At 33.3% G+C, this 19,118-nt stretch overlaps 1 protein-coding gene across 1 annotated transcript; it reads right to left on the bottom strand.

Annotated features, from left to right (window-relative positions):
* Positions 1–30: 30 nt before the first annotated feature.
* Positions 31–18,205, bottom strand: LOC124364189 (tubulin gamma-2 chain-like). Its single transcript, XM_046819478.1, has 10 exons — positions 18,009–18,205; positions 15,691–15,806; positions 13,310–13,399; positions 11,495–11,641; positions 9,997–10,139; positions 8,110–8,337; positions 6,570–6,684; positions 3,931–4,068; positions 2,145–2,330; positions 31–273 (listed from the first exon to the last, which is right to left on the bottom strand). The coding sequence occupies exons 1-10, from the start codon at positions 18,055–18,057 to the stop codon at positions 157–159; spliced, it is 1,329 nt and encodes a 442-aa protein (XP_046675434.1). The 5' UTR covers positions 18,058–18,205; the 3' UTR covers positions 31–156.
* Positions 18,206–19,118: the final 913 nt, after the last annotated feature.

The raw sequence follows: 19,118 nt of genomic DNA, 5'->3' as shown, positions 1-19,118 counted from the left end.
TTTAATATTTAACATATGTAGAAACAACAGTTCAATTTCATGAAACATTTTATAACAAAGTTCTAACAAACTCCTATATATTCTTCTGAGACTGGTTTAGGGTACTGCCTACCCAAAGCTGCTTCATACTCAGATATGAGGTTTTCACAGGAGAGTTTACACTCCTCCAACTCTTCTCGGAGCTGTAGGAACCCAGAAACATTCTGCATCTGGTTGACGTACGCCATAACGCGAATAGAGCTTCCCAAACTGACTAAGGGTGCTCTTGAAGAACTGAAACATCCACCAGTGTACATAGATTTTAATCTGCTAAAGTTAAAGCAGAGTTTTCCTGCATCGCTGCTGAGTCAGTCATGTGATGTTCTCCACTATTATAAAATCTATGATTAAACATTTCCTCTACGTTGTTGGTATGTGGCTGAGTACAAACTGCACCATTTGTTTGGCCAACTTCTAGAGTGATCTATCCTGCAGCACGTAGCTGAACAGGCAGTTCCTTAAGGGCAAAATGTTCGAGGTAGTAGGTGACTCTGCTACATTGTTTGTCAATCATGATGCTCAATTAATTCACAAAGATTTGATCTTTGAAATCTAGAAATAAAGTTATTACTTCAAGAATAATCAGTATATTGAACTAACCCTTACCTCTAACTTTTTTAAACATACTACCACTGGGTCCAGAGTAAAAATTATTTGTCACTAATGTTACAGCAATATCTCTGTCTCATCATCATCATATGGTAACGTTAAAAATAAACTCATTATGTTATATGTAACAGAAACAGTGACTTTGGCATGATTACTTGAGCCTTTAACATGAACGTTATACTACAAGTATAGAAATACTAACCTTAAAAGAAGTTTTATTTGTCAATATGAAATTAGTACATTAACTTAAGCAACCACATACTTAGACATTCTTCATTCATTGTATAAGCACACAACCCGTTTTTTTTTTATTGATAGAGAAAGACACCATCGTCATCTGCACTAATTTTGTTGGAGGTTGAAATGAAAGGGTATCAAAAGGGTTAAAAATGTGAAATAATAATTTTTCCTTGACACAGTTAATACCAACCTTTAAACAATTGAATAAATTTTTAATCAGTGTCAACCAACCGTATCTGACTCTTGAGTGGCAACTTTCATTCTTTTTATCTAGTTGTTGGATGATGATAAACTATCCGTTTCTAACCCTATGGATTAAAAAATTTGCATAAATACCCTGCTTTCAGTATTAAAACAGAGTTCCGGTAAAAAAAAAACATAACCTAATCATAAAAATCAAAGAAACCTTTAAAAAGAAAATTTGGATATACAAGACCTTGTAACCAGAAAAGGAGACAAAATAAACAGTAGGCTGGATAGCACTAATCCCCTCCTCCACAACATAGATGTTATTTGGCCTTTTGTCAGCCCCTAAGTTACCCACACCTTAGAGTTAGGCTTTTATGACGTAGGACATACTGAAAAGGAATGTCATATTAAATTTCAATGTAGCTATGGAGGGAAGGATTGATTCAATGTGAATATTGAATTTAGCTCCAGTTCACCAGTTTTGAGCTTCTTTTTCACCAGGAGACAAATCTGTGACAGCATCAGATTCCAGATGCTGCTCTAAGAGGAAGGTGAACTTAAGTGAAGCTTAACTCAACATTCTCACCAAAATCTCTTAGTTATCTCCAGATGCTACTCTAAGAGGAAGGTGAACTGAAACTTAACTCAACATTCTCACAAAAATATTTTAGTTATCTCCAGGTGCTACTCTAAGAGGAAGGTGAACTGAAGCTTAACTCAACATTCTCACCAAAGTCTCTTAGTTATCTCCAGATGCTACTCTAAGAGGAAGGTGAACTGAAATCTTAACTCAACATTCTCACCAAAGTCTCTTAGTTATCTCCATTGCTACTCTAAGAGGAAGGTGAACTGAAGCTTAACTCAACATGCTCACAAAAATCTCTTAGTTATCTCCAGATGCTACTCTAAGAGGAAGGTAAACTGAAACTTAACTCAACATTCTCACTAAAATCTCTTAGTTATCTTTTGTTCTTATCTTCAAATTTTGATCAATTACTGGTTCAAGTGGTTATATATGTCAAAGATTAGGTAGATAAAGTAGTTCTAACTATTATGTATTAACTCACACTGACTATAGACGAGTGGTTGGTCATAGTTAAACCAGAGATGCGGTGACGCTGTACCTGGTACGGAGACCAAGGACAATGTGCAGTCTGGTATATAGGCTCGGCCCACGGCAGATAGCGAGCTCGCTGCCGAAACTGCTCCACAGTCTGCCTAACTCCCCACACACTCTCGCTTAGGTCATTGCTCTGGACAGACAGAGAAGTAAACTCAGGAGCACACTCACTCAGATCTGGGTCTGTGGGATCGGGATCTGGGGGATAATCCCTCAAAAATTTAAAAATTTTACTTTATCAAAGAACAATAAGGCTGAATCACACTGTATGCAATTTTCATACGTCAATAACTTGCTAGTGTATTAGTTTATCTTTAAAATAATAAAACACGTTTTAGTTACACACTGTTAATGTACGTTTCCATTGACACAAGTCTTGGAGAAATGTCCCAGCACAGTTTATGTGTCATTTCACTGAACATAAACAGCTCTATCACTTCAGCTTTCATGTTAGTGGCAGACATGTACTTAGAACTTCTAAGAAAAAGCGAACATTACCAAGAGATATTCTGGCCAGAGATACGATTGGAAGGAGCTAATATAATAACTCGTTCGTGAAAGACTTACGTTCCAAAGTGGCTTTGAAAATTTTGTTTGAATAAAAGCAATGTACTGAATTTTGTTAGACCAGACAATTAAAACAAGGAATAAATGTCGAGAACCAATCAAGAACGTAGCCAGACAAACATTTTGGGGGGGCCAAGACAACTGATATTTTCCCCTAGAGGACAGAAAGTAAGACCTCATTTTGTTCCTTAAAAATTTTTTTACCCTTTTCTATGTTGAGGACGATCTTTCATCAGTACATGTAAGTATTACTGAATTATTTAAATAATAATAATCCTTTACTAAAAAAGTAATTAAAAAAATTTTGGGGAGGGTCCGGACCCCCTGGACCTCCTCACTGGCTACGTCCTTGGAACCAATTACCCTAAACCATTACAAGGAGTACCCTTTGATATAATCAAGTACATGTACTGGCCAGCACCCAATGCCACCAAAACGTTGTTGTAAACTGCTCCTGAAAAGCCAAGTGCATTTGTGCTAAAATGTCATTTAAGACTTCATTCAAAGTGCATCATGCAATAAAATAATCAGTGAAACAGATTTTTAAGAACTGGTAATTTACCATTTACCATTTATAGTTCCAGAAATGTTTATTACCTAATTAAAATTGATTTTTGTTCAATTTCAATTTATGGAGTATTTTTATAGTTTGTATCGCTAATTTTTAATCATAATAAAACATTTTTCAGACAAACTTCTCAAGGAATATGCCTATTTTTGATCATGTAGAGTATAGCATAATTAAGGTGTACAAAATCCGAAAATAAAGTTGCCTATTCCAAATGCATAGCGTACTGATGTATCAGGCACCCTCTAAGTAAGTAAGTTTCTAATTGGTAATTTTATTATTATTTTTCCCATTTAATTGGCTGTATTCAGACATAAAACAGATTTAATTAGCAAAAGTAATATTATGGGGTACATACTGTGTAATGTGTTGCAATAAAAATTTGTTTAGATGGAACAGAGCTTCATTAAATCCGTAATGAGATTCTTTGTTACACCCCTGAGTAAGGTACAATAAAAATACATTCAATAAACATTTTTATCATATTGTGAAGGGAGTAAATTTGTGTCATATTTTTGCACTAGTTTTAATGTACTGTATGACCTTTTTAGCAGAAATGTACTGTGTAACTGTTCTAAAGAGATTGTATGAAAATCACCTGTATAACATTGAAGACTGAGATATAGCCATGGCGAGAATGAAGAGGGTGATAAATTGAAACCATCATGTTTCTCATCTTTCCAAGACGTTTCATCACCGATTCAACAGAAGTTTTCAAAATCTGCTTCATTTGAGCCTTAAAAAGAAACCGTTAGTAACAGAACATTGGAAAACTAAATAGTTATTTTTTTGCAAATAGTAGTCATATTATACCTTTTGCACAATTTATTGTCTAATGATAAATGTGTTCCTAAGACTTGGTTATAGAGGCAATAATCTGATTGAAGAACACAACATACCAGGGCATGGAATAAATCTAATTTTTTTTAAATTAGATAGACATAATTCAAAGTACATTTAAGCTGTATTTCAAAACAAGTTGGATTGTATTTTATTAATTACTAGCTGTTTCCCGCGGCTTCGCACGCGTCTCTTAAGCTTTGCCCGTATATTTCTTTGCCTTCAAATAGTGTTTGGATATTTTAATATACGTAACTACTGTGTTGTAATTGCAGTTTATAATGTGCAGGCGCTTTGATAACTTTTATATCTTGCAGTACAGCCTGGTGGTTAGTTACATCAATGGGCATTGCGTATAAACCTTCTACATAGAAAAATACAAATTTTCATAGTGATCGGTCCAATAGTTTCTGAGTCTATAAAGGACAAACACACAAACATTCATTTTTATATATTATGATTGCAGAAACAGTTTAAACAAAATTTGTCGTTTCTCTTAAGCTTACTCTATGCTTTAAAACTATAAGTGTAAAGAAATTTATATATAAATATATTTTTTGTCGCATTATATATGTTTACAAAGAACAGCTGATTAAAAATTTGAAAAGACTCTTTCACTTAATAACATATGTTTGCTGCAATGCATTTCTTACGGGTATTTCTGTAACCAGTGGGGCGGAATCCTGAATCGGGAAAGGGATAAAAAGTATCCTATAACCTTCTACAGATCAAGACGAACAAATTAAAAAAAAAATTAGGCGAATCCGTCCAGCCGTTTGTGAGTGATGCTGTTACACACGAACAGTTTCATTTTTATATATATAGATATTTTTTTTAGGGGGGGGGGGTTCTAACCTCATCATCCTTCCCTTGGTTATGTCACTGATAAATAACAATATGGTGATTTAACCTACCATTTTCTCAAACCAAGAACTATTATGGGTATTACTTATAAATATTGTGAGTGTTGTGTTTTGTAACTACTATTTCAACTATCCAATGCAAAGTTTTGTTAATACACAATTAATTTACCAATAGTATAAATTTTTCACAGATGATGATCCAACTAAACTTAGCTCTAACTAACATGATAGTAGTCCTCCTCCGTAGACTGTTGGTTATAGTCTTGTCTCTCTAACCGAGAGATCACGGGTTCAAATCCCAGGGAGGTCCACTCATGTACTTCAAAGCCCGCATAGCTGACGCTGACGCTTAAATTAGATTTAAAAAAAAAAAAAACATGATAGTCCAAGCTTTATGTATGGTGTATATTTATTCCTAATAACTTAATAAACTCATTGCTGTTTATAGGTTTTTTAAGAGAAAATGTTACATGTATAATTTTACTCTAATTGAAGCCAAACCATTTGCACAAGAAACCATTCCAAAACTAGTCTCATAACATATTCTTCTTATAATTTAAGATTTGTTATGTTATTTTTATTTAAAGTATATGTATTATCTACATACAATACTGAACTACAATGGGTATAGAATTAAATATCATTGACTGTGACGATAAACAAAACAGGCTCCAGCACTGAACCTTGCAGCCTCCAATATGTATTTTCTTAAAATTTAACATGTTTTCTTTCTCCTTGAACAACGTATATATATATGATATGGCAATATATGATACTAATCAGGATACTTTTTGAAAGGATTTTGTACGTTAGAGGCAATGTACAAAAAGTTGTCAGAAAGCTACAAAAACAACCTGATCTTAGGATTACTCCAAAGTGCTATGGGTAAAGTTTTTTGTTGAGTGGGCAGAACTTTGTACAGATGATCTCCCTCTAAATGCTATGCCTATAGTAGAGATTTGAGCATATATATTAAATTCCATTATAAATTGACTGTTAGATATATTCTAACATAGTTTTTATTCAAGTGGAGCACTTGAGACGGCAGATGACTTTTTTATCTTTGGTGATTTTAGTTTAGATAGCACTGTCACTTATCTGAGAAATTCTACTTTATTTTTCTTTTCAACCACAAATGTTGAGATTTTGGGGTGCAAGGGTAATTTGATAAGTCCTAAGTCCTGTCTACTGTAGGAGATGACTGTTTGAGTTAGTTTCTTCAGTGTCAAAGGTTCTTGTTAACCTCAAAATAAGGGTGTGCACAACCCCTCCCCTGCCTGCTTTGACTGGAGAGGCTGGTTCAGAGCTGGCCTCCCTTCTTTCGAGGGGACATGACTTGAGATTAGTGTCCTAAATTCTTCCTCATGGATCTCGACAGGAGGCCGCCCCTACCCTCCACATTACCCATCCAGAATATCCTGTCACTACAGAAGCAGCACAAAGGTCCTTATAGGACTAGGTGCAATTGATAAGCTTCTTGTCCTAAGAGAACAAAAAAATAAGAAAAATGTAATTCTGTTGAGAACTTGAATACCTGAGAGTCAAAAGAACGCAGTGGAGTGTATCCAGTCATGAGGAAATGTAGCTGAGGCACTGGGGTTAGACTCAATACTATGTCACTGAGACAGTTGAACATTGTACTCGGATACCTGTTGGACAAAGAAGAAATTATCAGAAATTACTTTGCATAAAGAGATGGGATAAACAAAATGTATAGGACCAAGTTTTAAGGCAGCTTTTATTCACAAGTTATCAATTATTTGCTATTTCACTTCACATGTTTTTGCTACTATTTTCAGTTAATATCATCTTAAAATAAAACCACGATAAATTAGTTCATTTTGATGCTCTACGAAATTATAGTAATTTAATTTGAGGAAATCTGTTGCACAGCCTAACTCCTTAATCTGAACAATATTTTAAATAAAGTAAAAGAACGAGAGAAGTAATTTAGATATGGTTCCAAATGATCCACATTTGAAATGTTTATTATTATTTGTTGACATTACCAGCACCATAAATGAAAAAAGGCGATTATTATTTCAATGTCTTATTATTCTTTCCCCTGTACTCGTAATACTAAGACCATCCAACCCAAGGTGTCATTTCTACAGTTTAAAGGTGAATGATTGGGCAACCCAATCTTACAAAACTCCCACAGTTCTTGTGAACATCTTGTTCTACCAATAAAAGTTCATATATCTGCCTCATAGAACCTTAGTGGTTGACATTACAGTTGAGATGAAGCAAAATTTATTACAAGCTCTATGCTCAGAGATGATCAAATTACATGTTAAGTAATCATAGTTTGGTTACAGAATGAAAAGATTGTGTTTACTATAATGAAAATATTGTGTTGGGTGATCAAATTCCATGCCAGGTAACCGTGTACAAGGAAAATATTGTGTTATTAGCACCAATATACTGTACAGTAATAAAATAATATAATTTGTACTACAGGTTTTTTTTCTCAGGTAACTCACATTTTAGTTCATCCATCAATAACCAAAACTTGGGTTTCAAATTTGAGCCTCCACGTCATTAATGTGCTCCTTTTGTTTATTGAATTCTGCCAAAGTACAGAAAAATGTTGAAGTTCCATACCAGGTTTAGTTGAAAAATAAAATATACCTAACTCAGAAATAACTAGGAGTTTATAGTTTTGAATGAAATTCTTCAGTATTTTGAAGTGTTAGAATTTTTAAAATATTGCCAATAATTGAAAAGTGTCATTACAAAATGAACACAATTCAAAATACAAAAATAAAGTGAAAATAATTAAAGAATATATAAACAAAGTACCTTTTTTTATTTACGTAAACACCCATAACATTGAAAAAAGAAGTTACTAAACACTATGTTCTAACCCTCTTGCTGCCAGGCAATTTGCTTACTTCATGTTCTCAGTTTGCCCGGCATTTCTTCAGAGATATGTCCCCAAACTACTAGCCCAGTTTGAACATTTTGTGTAAAGATTCATATCATCGTTGTTTATGATTATATGCAGATAGAATTTGCTTTGATTTAATCTGAAGAAAATTATTATTAGTAATTACTAAAATGGATTTGCCAACCTGATTGGAGCAAGGGAGGCAGTCATGACGTCTGACACAATCTTGTTGATGTTGGCGAATGAGGGGTGCGGAAGAAAGAGTGCTGCTGATGTGAGGTTATGTAGGGCTAGATTGTCCAGGATGACCACACTGTCAACGTAACTTGTCAATCTCAGCAGAGTCAGTAGAGAATTGTAAGGTTCAATCACTATATCTCCATACTGGCCTTCCAGTATACCCTCTTCACTCCTGTTGGCACATGACGTATTCTGTTATATTTAAGGCAACTTCTTCAAACAGAAAATTAAAAAAAATAAGTTTTTGTGGGAAGTCAGTTTATCTTAAAGATTTTAGAAAAGATACAACTCCAGTGCAATGAAATCTTGATGAACTTGTGTTGAGTATTTTCATGCTGCGAAGGTGGCAATCAAATTCAAGACAATCACTAAGGTAGACTTGTTTCAGAAAAGCCCTAGGACCACAACTTTTGTATCTATATAAGAGGATAAAACTGATGCAATGTAACTTTTGGTTGGTTAAAAATCAAAATAATTCTTATATTCTGATGCCTCTTAACAACTTATTCTATCAAAACATTGTTCACTAGTACAGCTGAATTTGCAACTACTTTACTATATATATATAAACTACATAAAATAAAAAAATAAAATGTATAAATAAAATACAAATGTATGAATGTAATGTATGTAATGTATAAATGTATGTATGTGGCATATATATAAAATGTGAAAACTCCAGTTCACCTTCCTCTTAGCACAGTCTCTGTAATCCAATGCTGTCACAGACTTGACTCCTGGAATCCAGAGCCATTTTCATCTAAAGAGAGCTCCAAAAAGAAGCTTACAACATATTGTACATGTTAGATTTCAAATAAAAAATATAATTTTAGTGCCATCTTTACTTCCCGTTATTAGGGATTTCCATGTGTTAGTTTGTTCAGCATGAGGAGACAACAAACCTCATATTTTGCCTTCCATATTTCTTAGGATGAAGTTTGATTCCTAAGAGTGGTCAGAGGAATCTGGCTGTCCTGCTTCTTCGACATCCCGACATGGTGTAGTGGTCTTGTAACTGTATCTAGCCTCCATAAAAGGCCCACATACTTCTGGAATTAATTAAGTAAGCCCCCAGTATTCTTCCAAATCCAGTGAAACAACAGTAAACTTTTGCTGTTTAATCTTGAATGCATACATTGTGAATGATCTTATCACTAGAATGGGATTAAAACTTACAGTTTCATGTGAAATGCACAGAAAAGAAACAGTATTCTAATGATTAACCATAGAACTGGCAACTATGCCAGTCGGCTACTGATTACGCATATTAAAATTATATAAAATTCTGATGTTGCCTTGTATTTCTTGTTTTTGGCAGTAAACTAATTAAAAACCTATTGTAGCAAAACTTTTATTATTTTAAAAGGCTTAAAATGTGACTTTTTACACTGATCTGTGGCTATAAGAAAATTTAATTACTTTGTAAAATGGCACAAACTATGTGTGCTACTATAGTATATATTACACACAACTCAGGAATTATGTCGTATTTATTAGTGCACTTTGAAAAGTGTCTGCTTCATGCGTAAAAGCCAGTGTGGTTTAAATCTGAATGGCCATCAATTTCAGGGGGAAAATATGCCTGGAAAAATTTATAATTCCATACAAATAGGCATACATTTGTTCAGCCTTCTACCAAAACCCAGGAAGATTCAGACCTGACCAGAATACTCACTTACAAACTATTCTGCTCTCTAGATGAATTTCTAGACTGAAGAAGACAAGCCAACACAACTAGATCCAGTTTACAACTTTAGTGTTTAGATTTAAGAACTTTTATGCTTGCACATTTTTCTAAGAAATTCTAATGAAGATATTTAAAAATGATTACCTCTTGACCTGGTTTACTGAGGTAGGGAATACACTGTAGGTTTGGATAGTTTTCTTAGGAAAATAGTCCGTGAGAAGTTCTAGAATAAAAGAGCCCATGCCAGAGCCAGTGCCTCCAGAGATGCCATGGGTAATCAGTGAACCCTGAGACCAGATATATCTTAATTACAGAAAAATTATGAGCAATTTTTAATCCATCTTTAACATTTTATGTGTATATAGTGTATACAGTATATTAAATAATTTAGAAAAAATATAATTAGCCAGTAATGGAATACTTAGTGTAACTTTCAGACATGCATGGTTCATTTTAATACAAGTTGGCCTCATTTTTCACTTTGATTGAGGTGTTTAAAGTGTCATGGATGATTTAAAGAACATTAGGAATTCAGACATTTTCCATCCTTATATGTTAAAAAATAGTACAAAGTTTCAAGTATTGGAATCTATCCTCTTCTTCAAGTGACAAATAACCTGTCATAAAATATGCACAAAACATGAAAAACTAAAATGCATAATTATGAATTTACCAAAGTGAAATTTAACAGCTGAATCAAAAGTCAAAAACAATGTACATGAAAGTCCAATGAGATAAGATTAACACATGCTACTCATACAATAGAAGGTAAAAGACTAAATTAGTGTTCTATTTTTTTTACATATAATAATGGGAAAAGTCCAAAATCCTGTTAGTTACACAGTGTTCTATTTGGTTAGTATGGAAACCTGCAACACAGCTCTTCTGATCAAGATGGTTGTTGATAAAAATTAATAACTTGTAACAATACCTATACTGTGTCTAATATTAAAAAAAATAATTACTACAAATATGAACTAATATATAAAAATCATTGTGTTAAGTCAATTGTACTTCTTGAATTTTAAACACAAACATTTAATATTTGTTAAAGATTTTTGGAGGAATTAAATATACTCAGTAATAACAACTATTTTCTAACATTAAATATATTTTTGGGACAATGTCTTCTGAAACCAAAGATTTCATTGTAAGGCAACTCCACAAATAAAAACACATTTTAATTATATGTTTTATTTTTGAAGCCTATGATGCAACCTTTGGTTTTAATGAAACTTCGCACAAAAACGTAAAAATATTACTGGAAAAGAGTTGCTGTCACTCAATACATCTAATTTTAATATTTATGATGATATCATTTTAATATAGTGTTGGTTTAGACATTTACTATTCAACTAATATATTACCATATACAGGAATAAAGAGTTTATTACATTACAGTACAATATAAAACATTGCAATTAATTAAATATTTAAATTATGTTCCTACATTAAGTTCCTATAATCGTAAAATATCTTTGATTTCAATGTGGTAACAATTTAATAGTTTTGTATGATAAGAACTTAATGTTTTTCAAATAGTAAAACAATCTCCTGTAGATTTATTACTTTAAACGTGATCCAATGAACGCTTTCTATTTTGTCTTATTACTATTTCACAATATTCTGATGAGAACGTCACCTCCATTAGATCCATTGTCTCTGTCTCTCGCCGTATCAGGTCCATAAGACTGTCCGCATGCGTGGTGGCACTCATGTAACCACTGGACCAATTGTTTCCTGCTCCTCCTCCATCTTCCCCAACAAACATGTTCCGTTGCTCAAATAACTACAATGTTAAGCAACAAAGTGGATAAACTATATTGAAACTAAATTTTTAGTTGTAAACTAACAAAAATATAACAACATTTGAAGTGCAATTTTTGAGCATTTGCATTTAAAATTTATAACAAAAATTAAAGATAAAATTAATGCAATTTAAAATAATCTGTTAATAAAAACTGAAACAAAACTTTATTTTCAAAATGCGTTTCAACAATAACATAAATAAACATAGGAAACAACCAAGTTTCAATGTTGCCTTGCATTCCTTGTCATCTGACTGTAAAAACAATTTAAAACTTCTTACAGTACTTGGTGTTTTATTACACTGTAAAATGTACTGTATTAAAAATAAGGAAAGGCATATGCAAAGCCTTATTACTCATTGAGTTTTTTTGTGTGGTAATAAGAAAATTTAACACTTTGACAACTTTACTGTGCCAATAGTATCAACGACAACGGAGACCAAGTTTTCTTCTGTGGATTGACATTTTTATTCGTGTCGCCTACACCAGACTATGGCCATAGGACCTACGGACAGGTTGTTTCTTTCTCAGGACTGAAGAGTTCCTGCAGTATCCATCTAAGGACTGTGCCGTAATCCATCTGTAGGGATTACGTTTTAAACATTTATTCCAATTATAAATTAACTGCTTTAAATATCAGGACACAATTTTACAGGTTCATAGTGAGGTTCTTTGTGATGACAGGAAAGTTTTTCTTTGGGGATATCAACCTATACATAATGGTGGGTAAGCTTTCACAACACATTACCTATGTTGTTAGTTGTAGTCTCTATTTGTTTGTTATCATCACACCAAAGCAATGAATATTGATTGACTTAAGAACTTATAGGCAGTTTTATCTTTTAATTCCATTTATTTACTAATACATTTTAAGAAATAACTACCTTCCAAACCCATTTTGTTTTTAAAAAGGTATGTTATTTTGAAGTTATTTTTTGAATTTTACTATGAAAAAATTGAAATCTATAAAATGTTATTTTCCTACGAAAATGTTATTATTCTTCTCCACAGCAATGAACACTGAACACCTTTACTCCAAAGCAGCTATGGTCATAGTCTGGAGAGAGACTACATGTGTAAAATCACCAGTCTACAGGAGAAAACTTGATCTTCGTAGATATCAGAATAGAACCCCCACCCCACATCACAAAGAGCCCTAAAATAAATAAAATAATTCATATAACATCAATCCAACTTGTCTGAAATACAACAGTTGTTCTACCTTGAATAAGACCTGCCTAAGTCAATCAAATTAAGATTTATTCCATACACCCCAGTGTGGTGCACTCTTCAATCAGATTCATCCCCCAAAAGCAAAATCTTAGTTAAGTCACTGTTATTCACTAAATTTTAAGTTTTCAAACACAAAATCCCATGCTAAATGTGCTGGAGTAAGAAGGTCCGTTTAATTTGAAATAAAATTGTATATGGATTACTCAGCATACAAAATATTTACAGAAATAAAAAAGCCATTTTTCAGTTGTATATTATAACCAGTTTGGCTGAAAAGTATTGTTGTGACTATCCCCCTAATACCATCTGAATTCCTCCTTTAAGGATACAAAATCACAATGTCATAAAAGAAGAATCGATTATAACTATTCTAAATTTTAAGCTAATCAAGCATTATAATATTAAAATTCACTTACTTGACTGTACTCAGAGTTTTTGATCGATTGAATAACCCTAGGCTCTAGATCCAGCATTATACAGCGAGGTACGTATCGACCTGATTCGTACTGAAAATATTTTCAAATTTGAATAAGTACATAAAATACATTTTGTTGCAAAGCATGTTTAGTACAGACTGATTCAACATCAATTTACATTAATAACTAATTATAAACATCCTATAGGTCATCAGAGAGGTCATAAAATATTTTTTGTTTGAAATAGAGAAGTTCTCATTCCATCCCAAACTAAATCCTTAGTAAATTATTTTTGATATCCCAATATACGTCAAAACCTAAAAAGTACTTTCATTGATGTCTGTATTTTGACCAACAATAAGCTAGAATAGAATATATTTATTGTGTTGACTATATATTACATTGTATTACAATAGTCAATAATAATAGCAATTTTTCATGGTATTTATCTTAAAAACTAAATCCATTCTCTCGGCTTTCCATACAGATGCATGCAGGCACACATACAAACAAACAAACAACATTTGTGGATTCAACCCCTAGGATTGCAACAGTGCCACAAGTATCAATCCCGAGTGTGCTCCATGAACTCGCCAACTGAGAAAAAATCACAAGGCAAAGTAGTGTTTTAATTGGATTTTTAATTTTTTTGGATTGGTTTCTAAAGTCAGTGTTTCAGGGAGACTGTTAATAAGTTTCCAGCTTGAGAAGGGAGGCATTAAAATGCTGCTGTTCTATGCTGATCGTCTCGAAAGCGCTTCCAAGCTCTTGTCTCGTATATCTTATATCATTACCCTGTGTCAATATATACTGAAATCAAAAGTAAAGTAGTCTTTAAAATATACAAGCTAGGTAGAGTTAGCAAGTAGAGCTCCCTGAAGGCTTTCTGACATGACCCTTTGTTGTTCAATTTTGCAATGATTCGAACAGCTTTTTTTGCAGTCTGAATATTCTTCCCAAGTTTGATATGGCACAACTACCTCACAGAGAAATTCTGTAGGACAGGTACGAAAATATTAATCTGTATTTAGGTGTAAACCATTTATCTGGATGTATTCCTAGAAATTTAGCAGGAACAGTTTTCTCCAACAATGTTATCCACCATTACTGTTGGGGTTTCATAAGTATTAAACCCACTTATATAGAAGATAATGTAATTTGTCTTTTCATAATTATTTTTGAGGTTATTTACCAGAAAATTTTGAATCTAGTAATTGAGATCAATGAAGGCAATCTCAATTCAGCCCTGAAACAAAGAGTGGTGTCATCTGCACATTGGATGATTTTCCCATATGAGGCTGATGCATGGATGTTATTCACATAAATCAAGAAAAGGACAGGACCCAAGATAGATCCCTGAGGGACTCCTTGGTATATTCTAATACTACTTGAGACTGCATTCTGGACCTGAACATATTGACTTCTGCTGCTCAAGTATGAGTGGAGCCACTGGTGTGCTGTCCCCCATACACCACAGCCTTCTAGCTTGTGTAGCAATATACCATGATTAACAGTACCAAATACTTCTGAGAGATCAAGAAAGAAACTGAGTGTACTCGGATAAGTATCAAACTCTACTACAATAAAACCTACAAGTTGTGTGATTGCTCCAAAAGTTCATTTACCTGATCTGAAACCAAATTATTGATCAGACAAAATTTGGTGTTTTTCAAGAAAATTAAAAAGTATGTCCAGGAAGAGTTTACAATAATTTTGTTAAAAACAGGTAAAAATGAAATTGGTTGACAATTATTATCAGCTATCTTTGCATCAGCTATCTGTACTTAAGAAATTAAGTAAGAAATTAAAGAAAGAACAGGATCAAATTAAAACAATGTTGTTATTCATTAGAGCTTTGTGAAATAATTACATCTAGTTTCATGTTAACTCTAAACCACAGTAAGGAGGTATGAATGAACATAAAGAGGTTTCAAATACAGGTATATATATATATATATAATTTCAATAAACATTGAATCGCAAAAAGTACTTGCTCCGCCGGGAGTCGAACCCGGATCTCTCACTTGCCGGGTGAATGTGCTACCATTACACCACAGAGCGCTTACTTTTTCCGATTCAATTATTTTGTATTTGGCCGTATCTGTCACATATGCGTTTTAAATAAGCAAACTAACATATGATCAGAAGACCAAATACCTGTCAAACGACTTTTGTTTACATTAAATTGTATAAATGGCAATTGCCTTATTTAATTTCAATAATATATATATAATTTCAATAAACATTGAATAGCAAAAAGTACTTGCTCCACCAGGACCCAACCCGGATCTCTAACTTGCTGGGGGATTGTGCTACCATTACACCACAGAGTCCACACTTTCAACTTTACTCAGTATATAAGTATATAATAATGTGCAAACCTGATGGAAGAATGGGTCCTTGTTGTCGACTGCATGCAGTAGATCCTTTTTACACAGCTCTCCCGCAGCATTGAGGCCATGCTCCTGACCCATGTTCTGCCAAAACTGGAGACCAACTGTCAATCAAGAAGTGGCAGTGATTATACAGGACATATCGGCTGATTATTAAATTTCTAGGTAGAAACGACTTTGATAGTGCCAAAATAAAACATACACTTTCTCTTTTTATATACAAACAGGACAATTAGAACCGGAGAGTTTTGTAAATTTTTGGTTTCAATGTCTTTTAGATCCTTATGGTTCCATTTGTATTTTTATAACAAATAAAAAATTAAACTTTGGACCAAAGGCATTAATATTCATACAGATTTGGTTTATGCAATGTTAAAAGTCATACAATGAACAATAGATAAATTGTGGAAATGTAATCACAATTTAAAGAATTTTTAAGTTTGCATTTTACTCTTGGTTTCAAGTACATATATAAGTTATTGAATTTTAAATTGTTTGAAAATATAATAAATGTATTTATATAAACTTCTCTGGTGATATGTTTTAATGATAAATTTTAAATTTAATAAAAACTATAAAAGTCTGTATTGTTTCTATCATGATTTAAATTGCATTATATACTACCAAATTTTTTGTAGGTTTTGTATGATATTTTTGAAAATAATGGTTAAGTTAATCATTAATAAATTTTACAATAATTAGGAAAATCAAGTTTTAAAATTCACAGAAGCCAATCCCTATGAGTATAATAATCTTATGCATAAAACAGGTATGATAACAATTGTAGCTAAAGTTGGAAGGGTTGTTTCAATGTGAATATTTAGTGTTGATCCAGTTCACATCTCTCTTAGTGAGTTGGCGTCTGGAATCTGACAATGTCTCTGCTCTACTCCTAGAATATGGAGTCATGTTCGTAAAAGAAAGTAATGTCTTATTTTACAAGGCGAAATTGGGCCTTTTCTGTTCATCTGAAGAGATCCAAAAATAGTTGGTGACGAAGAAGCTCGGAACGAACTCTTTACATCATTTCAACATCAGTTTTGAGCTTTTTCGTTGCCAACGTACTTTGGAAAACGCTAACGCTACTACTTGGTATGGCACTTCATTAAATATGAACAAGGAGGACTGTTGTTTTATTTGAAAGCTTGCTGATATCTTGGAAAAGGGGGCTCAGGAAAATTGCTATGGGGACAATTCCTAAGTCCATATATTTGTAAGGTATTGTTATACCGCTTAAATTACCCATTGTGGCAGCCTTCACTCCCGAAATGATTTCCTGGAAGAAGTAATGGGCGCATGCCTTCCACATAGGCGTGCACGGATTTTATTGGCCATTATTTGTTATATAGATTTATCACTTATGTCGAATTGCATACCCAATTTTAAGTTTAAACACACGGCTTGTATTGAATAAGAAATTATCTGAGATGGTGAGGAAAAAATAACTAACTGTACAACTGAAACAACAAAGCTTGCAATGTACTTATTAAAAAAAATAGGTACTTTGGGATTATACCGACCACACTAGTATGAAGAACACAAAAATAGAAATTTATAGAAACAAACATGATAGAACGAAAAAACAACTCTTCAATTACAAAATTACAAACTTAAAAGCATTTCCAGGTATTGTGATCGGTATTGTTGTCGCTATTATCTTATCTTTCTCGAGAATCCTGATTACGGCAGGCCGCGCGGCATCACGTGATTTGCACGGTACATAATTGCCTTTCCATTGCAATTCAATTTATATTTCTGATTAGCCCCTCTAGAATTTGATATTTTACTGATAGGTACTATCTCGAGGGATGTTTTTCTTTCGTCGACATCAGCGCGGGGCAGCACCTTCGGTGCTGCCCCGCGCTGATGGCCGGAGGCACTCGCATTTTGGGTGGCGGAATGTGATCAAGAATAAAAACAAGTTTTTAGTGTTTTTTTAATAAAGAGTTTAGTTTGAGAAATGTTTGTTTTTGTTGAATTTTTGTGTTTGGAGAAATGTAGAGGTAAAACACGGAAGTACAAACCACAGCGATGCACCAGCTGAACGGGCGGCGAGACTGCAATCACGTTATCTACTAGACGCTCGACTTTGACCTCTGTCTGAGGATGGGGAGGGGTTTGCGATAAGACAATTCCTGTTTTATATTGACGAAATATTGTTCCACGCTAATCTAGTAATCAGTAGAAACGAAATGTGAAATAACGATTCATGTCTGGGTGTGGTCGGTATAATCCCAAAGTACCAAAAAATATTTGAATAAAATTAATAATTTTAGACTGAAACATTTCAAACTGAAATTACTTACTCGAGTTCCCACATTGGCCAATTTGAAATGACAGAATCTCATGAACCATTGACAATTTAAAATTAGCCTTAAAAAACAAGCCTGACTCGGTTTCTAATCAAAACATAAATTAGTTCATTCCAATGTCAAAATATATTACACAAATTGTAAATGTTATAGCATGTAAACAAAAATGTGGTGTTTATTGTCTTGCAAATTGACAATGTACAACATATGAATAAGACACTAAAATGGATGAGGCAGAGTCGGTACTAGTCAGGGGTATAGAGGGATATACTAAGGTTGTATAGCTACTACTCACCTTAGTGCAGTGTCAATCATAGTGACAGAAGGTGGTGTAATCAGTTCTTGGTTGATTATTTTTTTAAAGTCGAGAATCGCACCCCTTCAAGATACCTTTATGTTGACAAATAACAAAATAATTTGAAAAATTCCATCTAGAATTTATAGGAATTTCAAAACTAGTCATTTCTGGCAATTTTGCGATCAGGACTAAGAAAATATAGCTAAAAATAATGTAACTATTTACAGAATACACATGAATTAACTATGACTTCAGGGATTGGCATGTTTTGAATTACGGTAGGAGTATACCACACTATGTCTTGTAACCAGTACAAAATTTCAAGTCAGAACACAAAAAAAAAAATTTCATTATTGACACATAGAACAACAGACAACTATCATACAGCAAAGAAATTTGTACATCCTCCCGACAAACAGAAGAGAAATTGTGTCAGCCTACTGGATTATATGCTTCAACAAAGCCAAATTCCATGGTGGACATGTGACATCATATCTTGTCAGTAAATAAATGAAATTTTGAACCAAATTTCAAGTCTAAACAGGAAATCTTTCTTGAGACATCTTATCACAAGATACATTTACATTTTTGTTCATTAAATTGTATTTCATATTAGTGTTTAAATAATAAAAGTTCCGATGAAGTGGGGAGGGGGGTATATCAACACAAGAGTACGCTGAAATCAAATCATCTCACTGACTTTTGTCACCACAAATTTATGTTGGATGTGTTGGCATAGTTAGTTAGTTAGTTAGGCATAGTGTGTTGACATGTTAATATGTCACATGTTATGAATATACTGAGTT

Source organism: Homalodisca vitripennis, chromosome 6 (genome assembly GCF_021130785.1).
Source record: "Homalodisca vitripennis isolate AUS2020 chromosome 6, UT_GWSS_2.1, whole genome shotgun sequence".
In the NCBI taxonomy this organism is placed as follows: Eukaryota; Metazoa; Arthropoda; class Insecta; order Hemiptera; family Cicadellidae; genus Homalodisca; species Homalodisca vitripennis.
Note: the sequence above shows the minus strand (reverse complement) of the source record. Positions and strands in the feature narration are given on the sequence as shown.

Excerpts from the sequence above, each read along its gene's own strand:
- LOC124364189 (XM_046819478.1), bottom strand. The coding sequence starts at position 18,057 with ATGGTTCATGAGATTCTGTCATTTCAAATTGGCCAATGTGGGAACTCG. Across the intron at positions 6,685-8,109 it reads GCCTCCCTTGCTCCAATCAG|GTATCCGAGTACAATGTTCA; the intron begins GTTGGCAAATCC and ends TTTGTCCAACAG. Across the intron at positions 274-2,144 it reads ACCACTCGTCTATAGTCAGT|TTCTTCAAGAGCACCCTTAG; the intron begins GTGAGTTAATAC and ends TGGATGTTTCAG.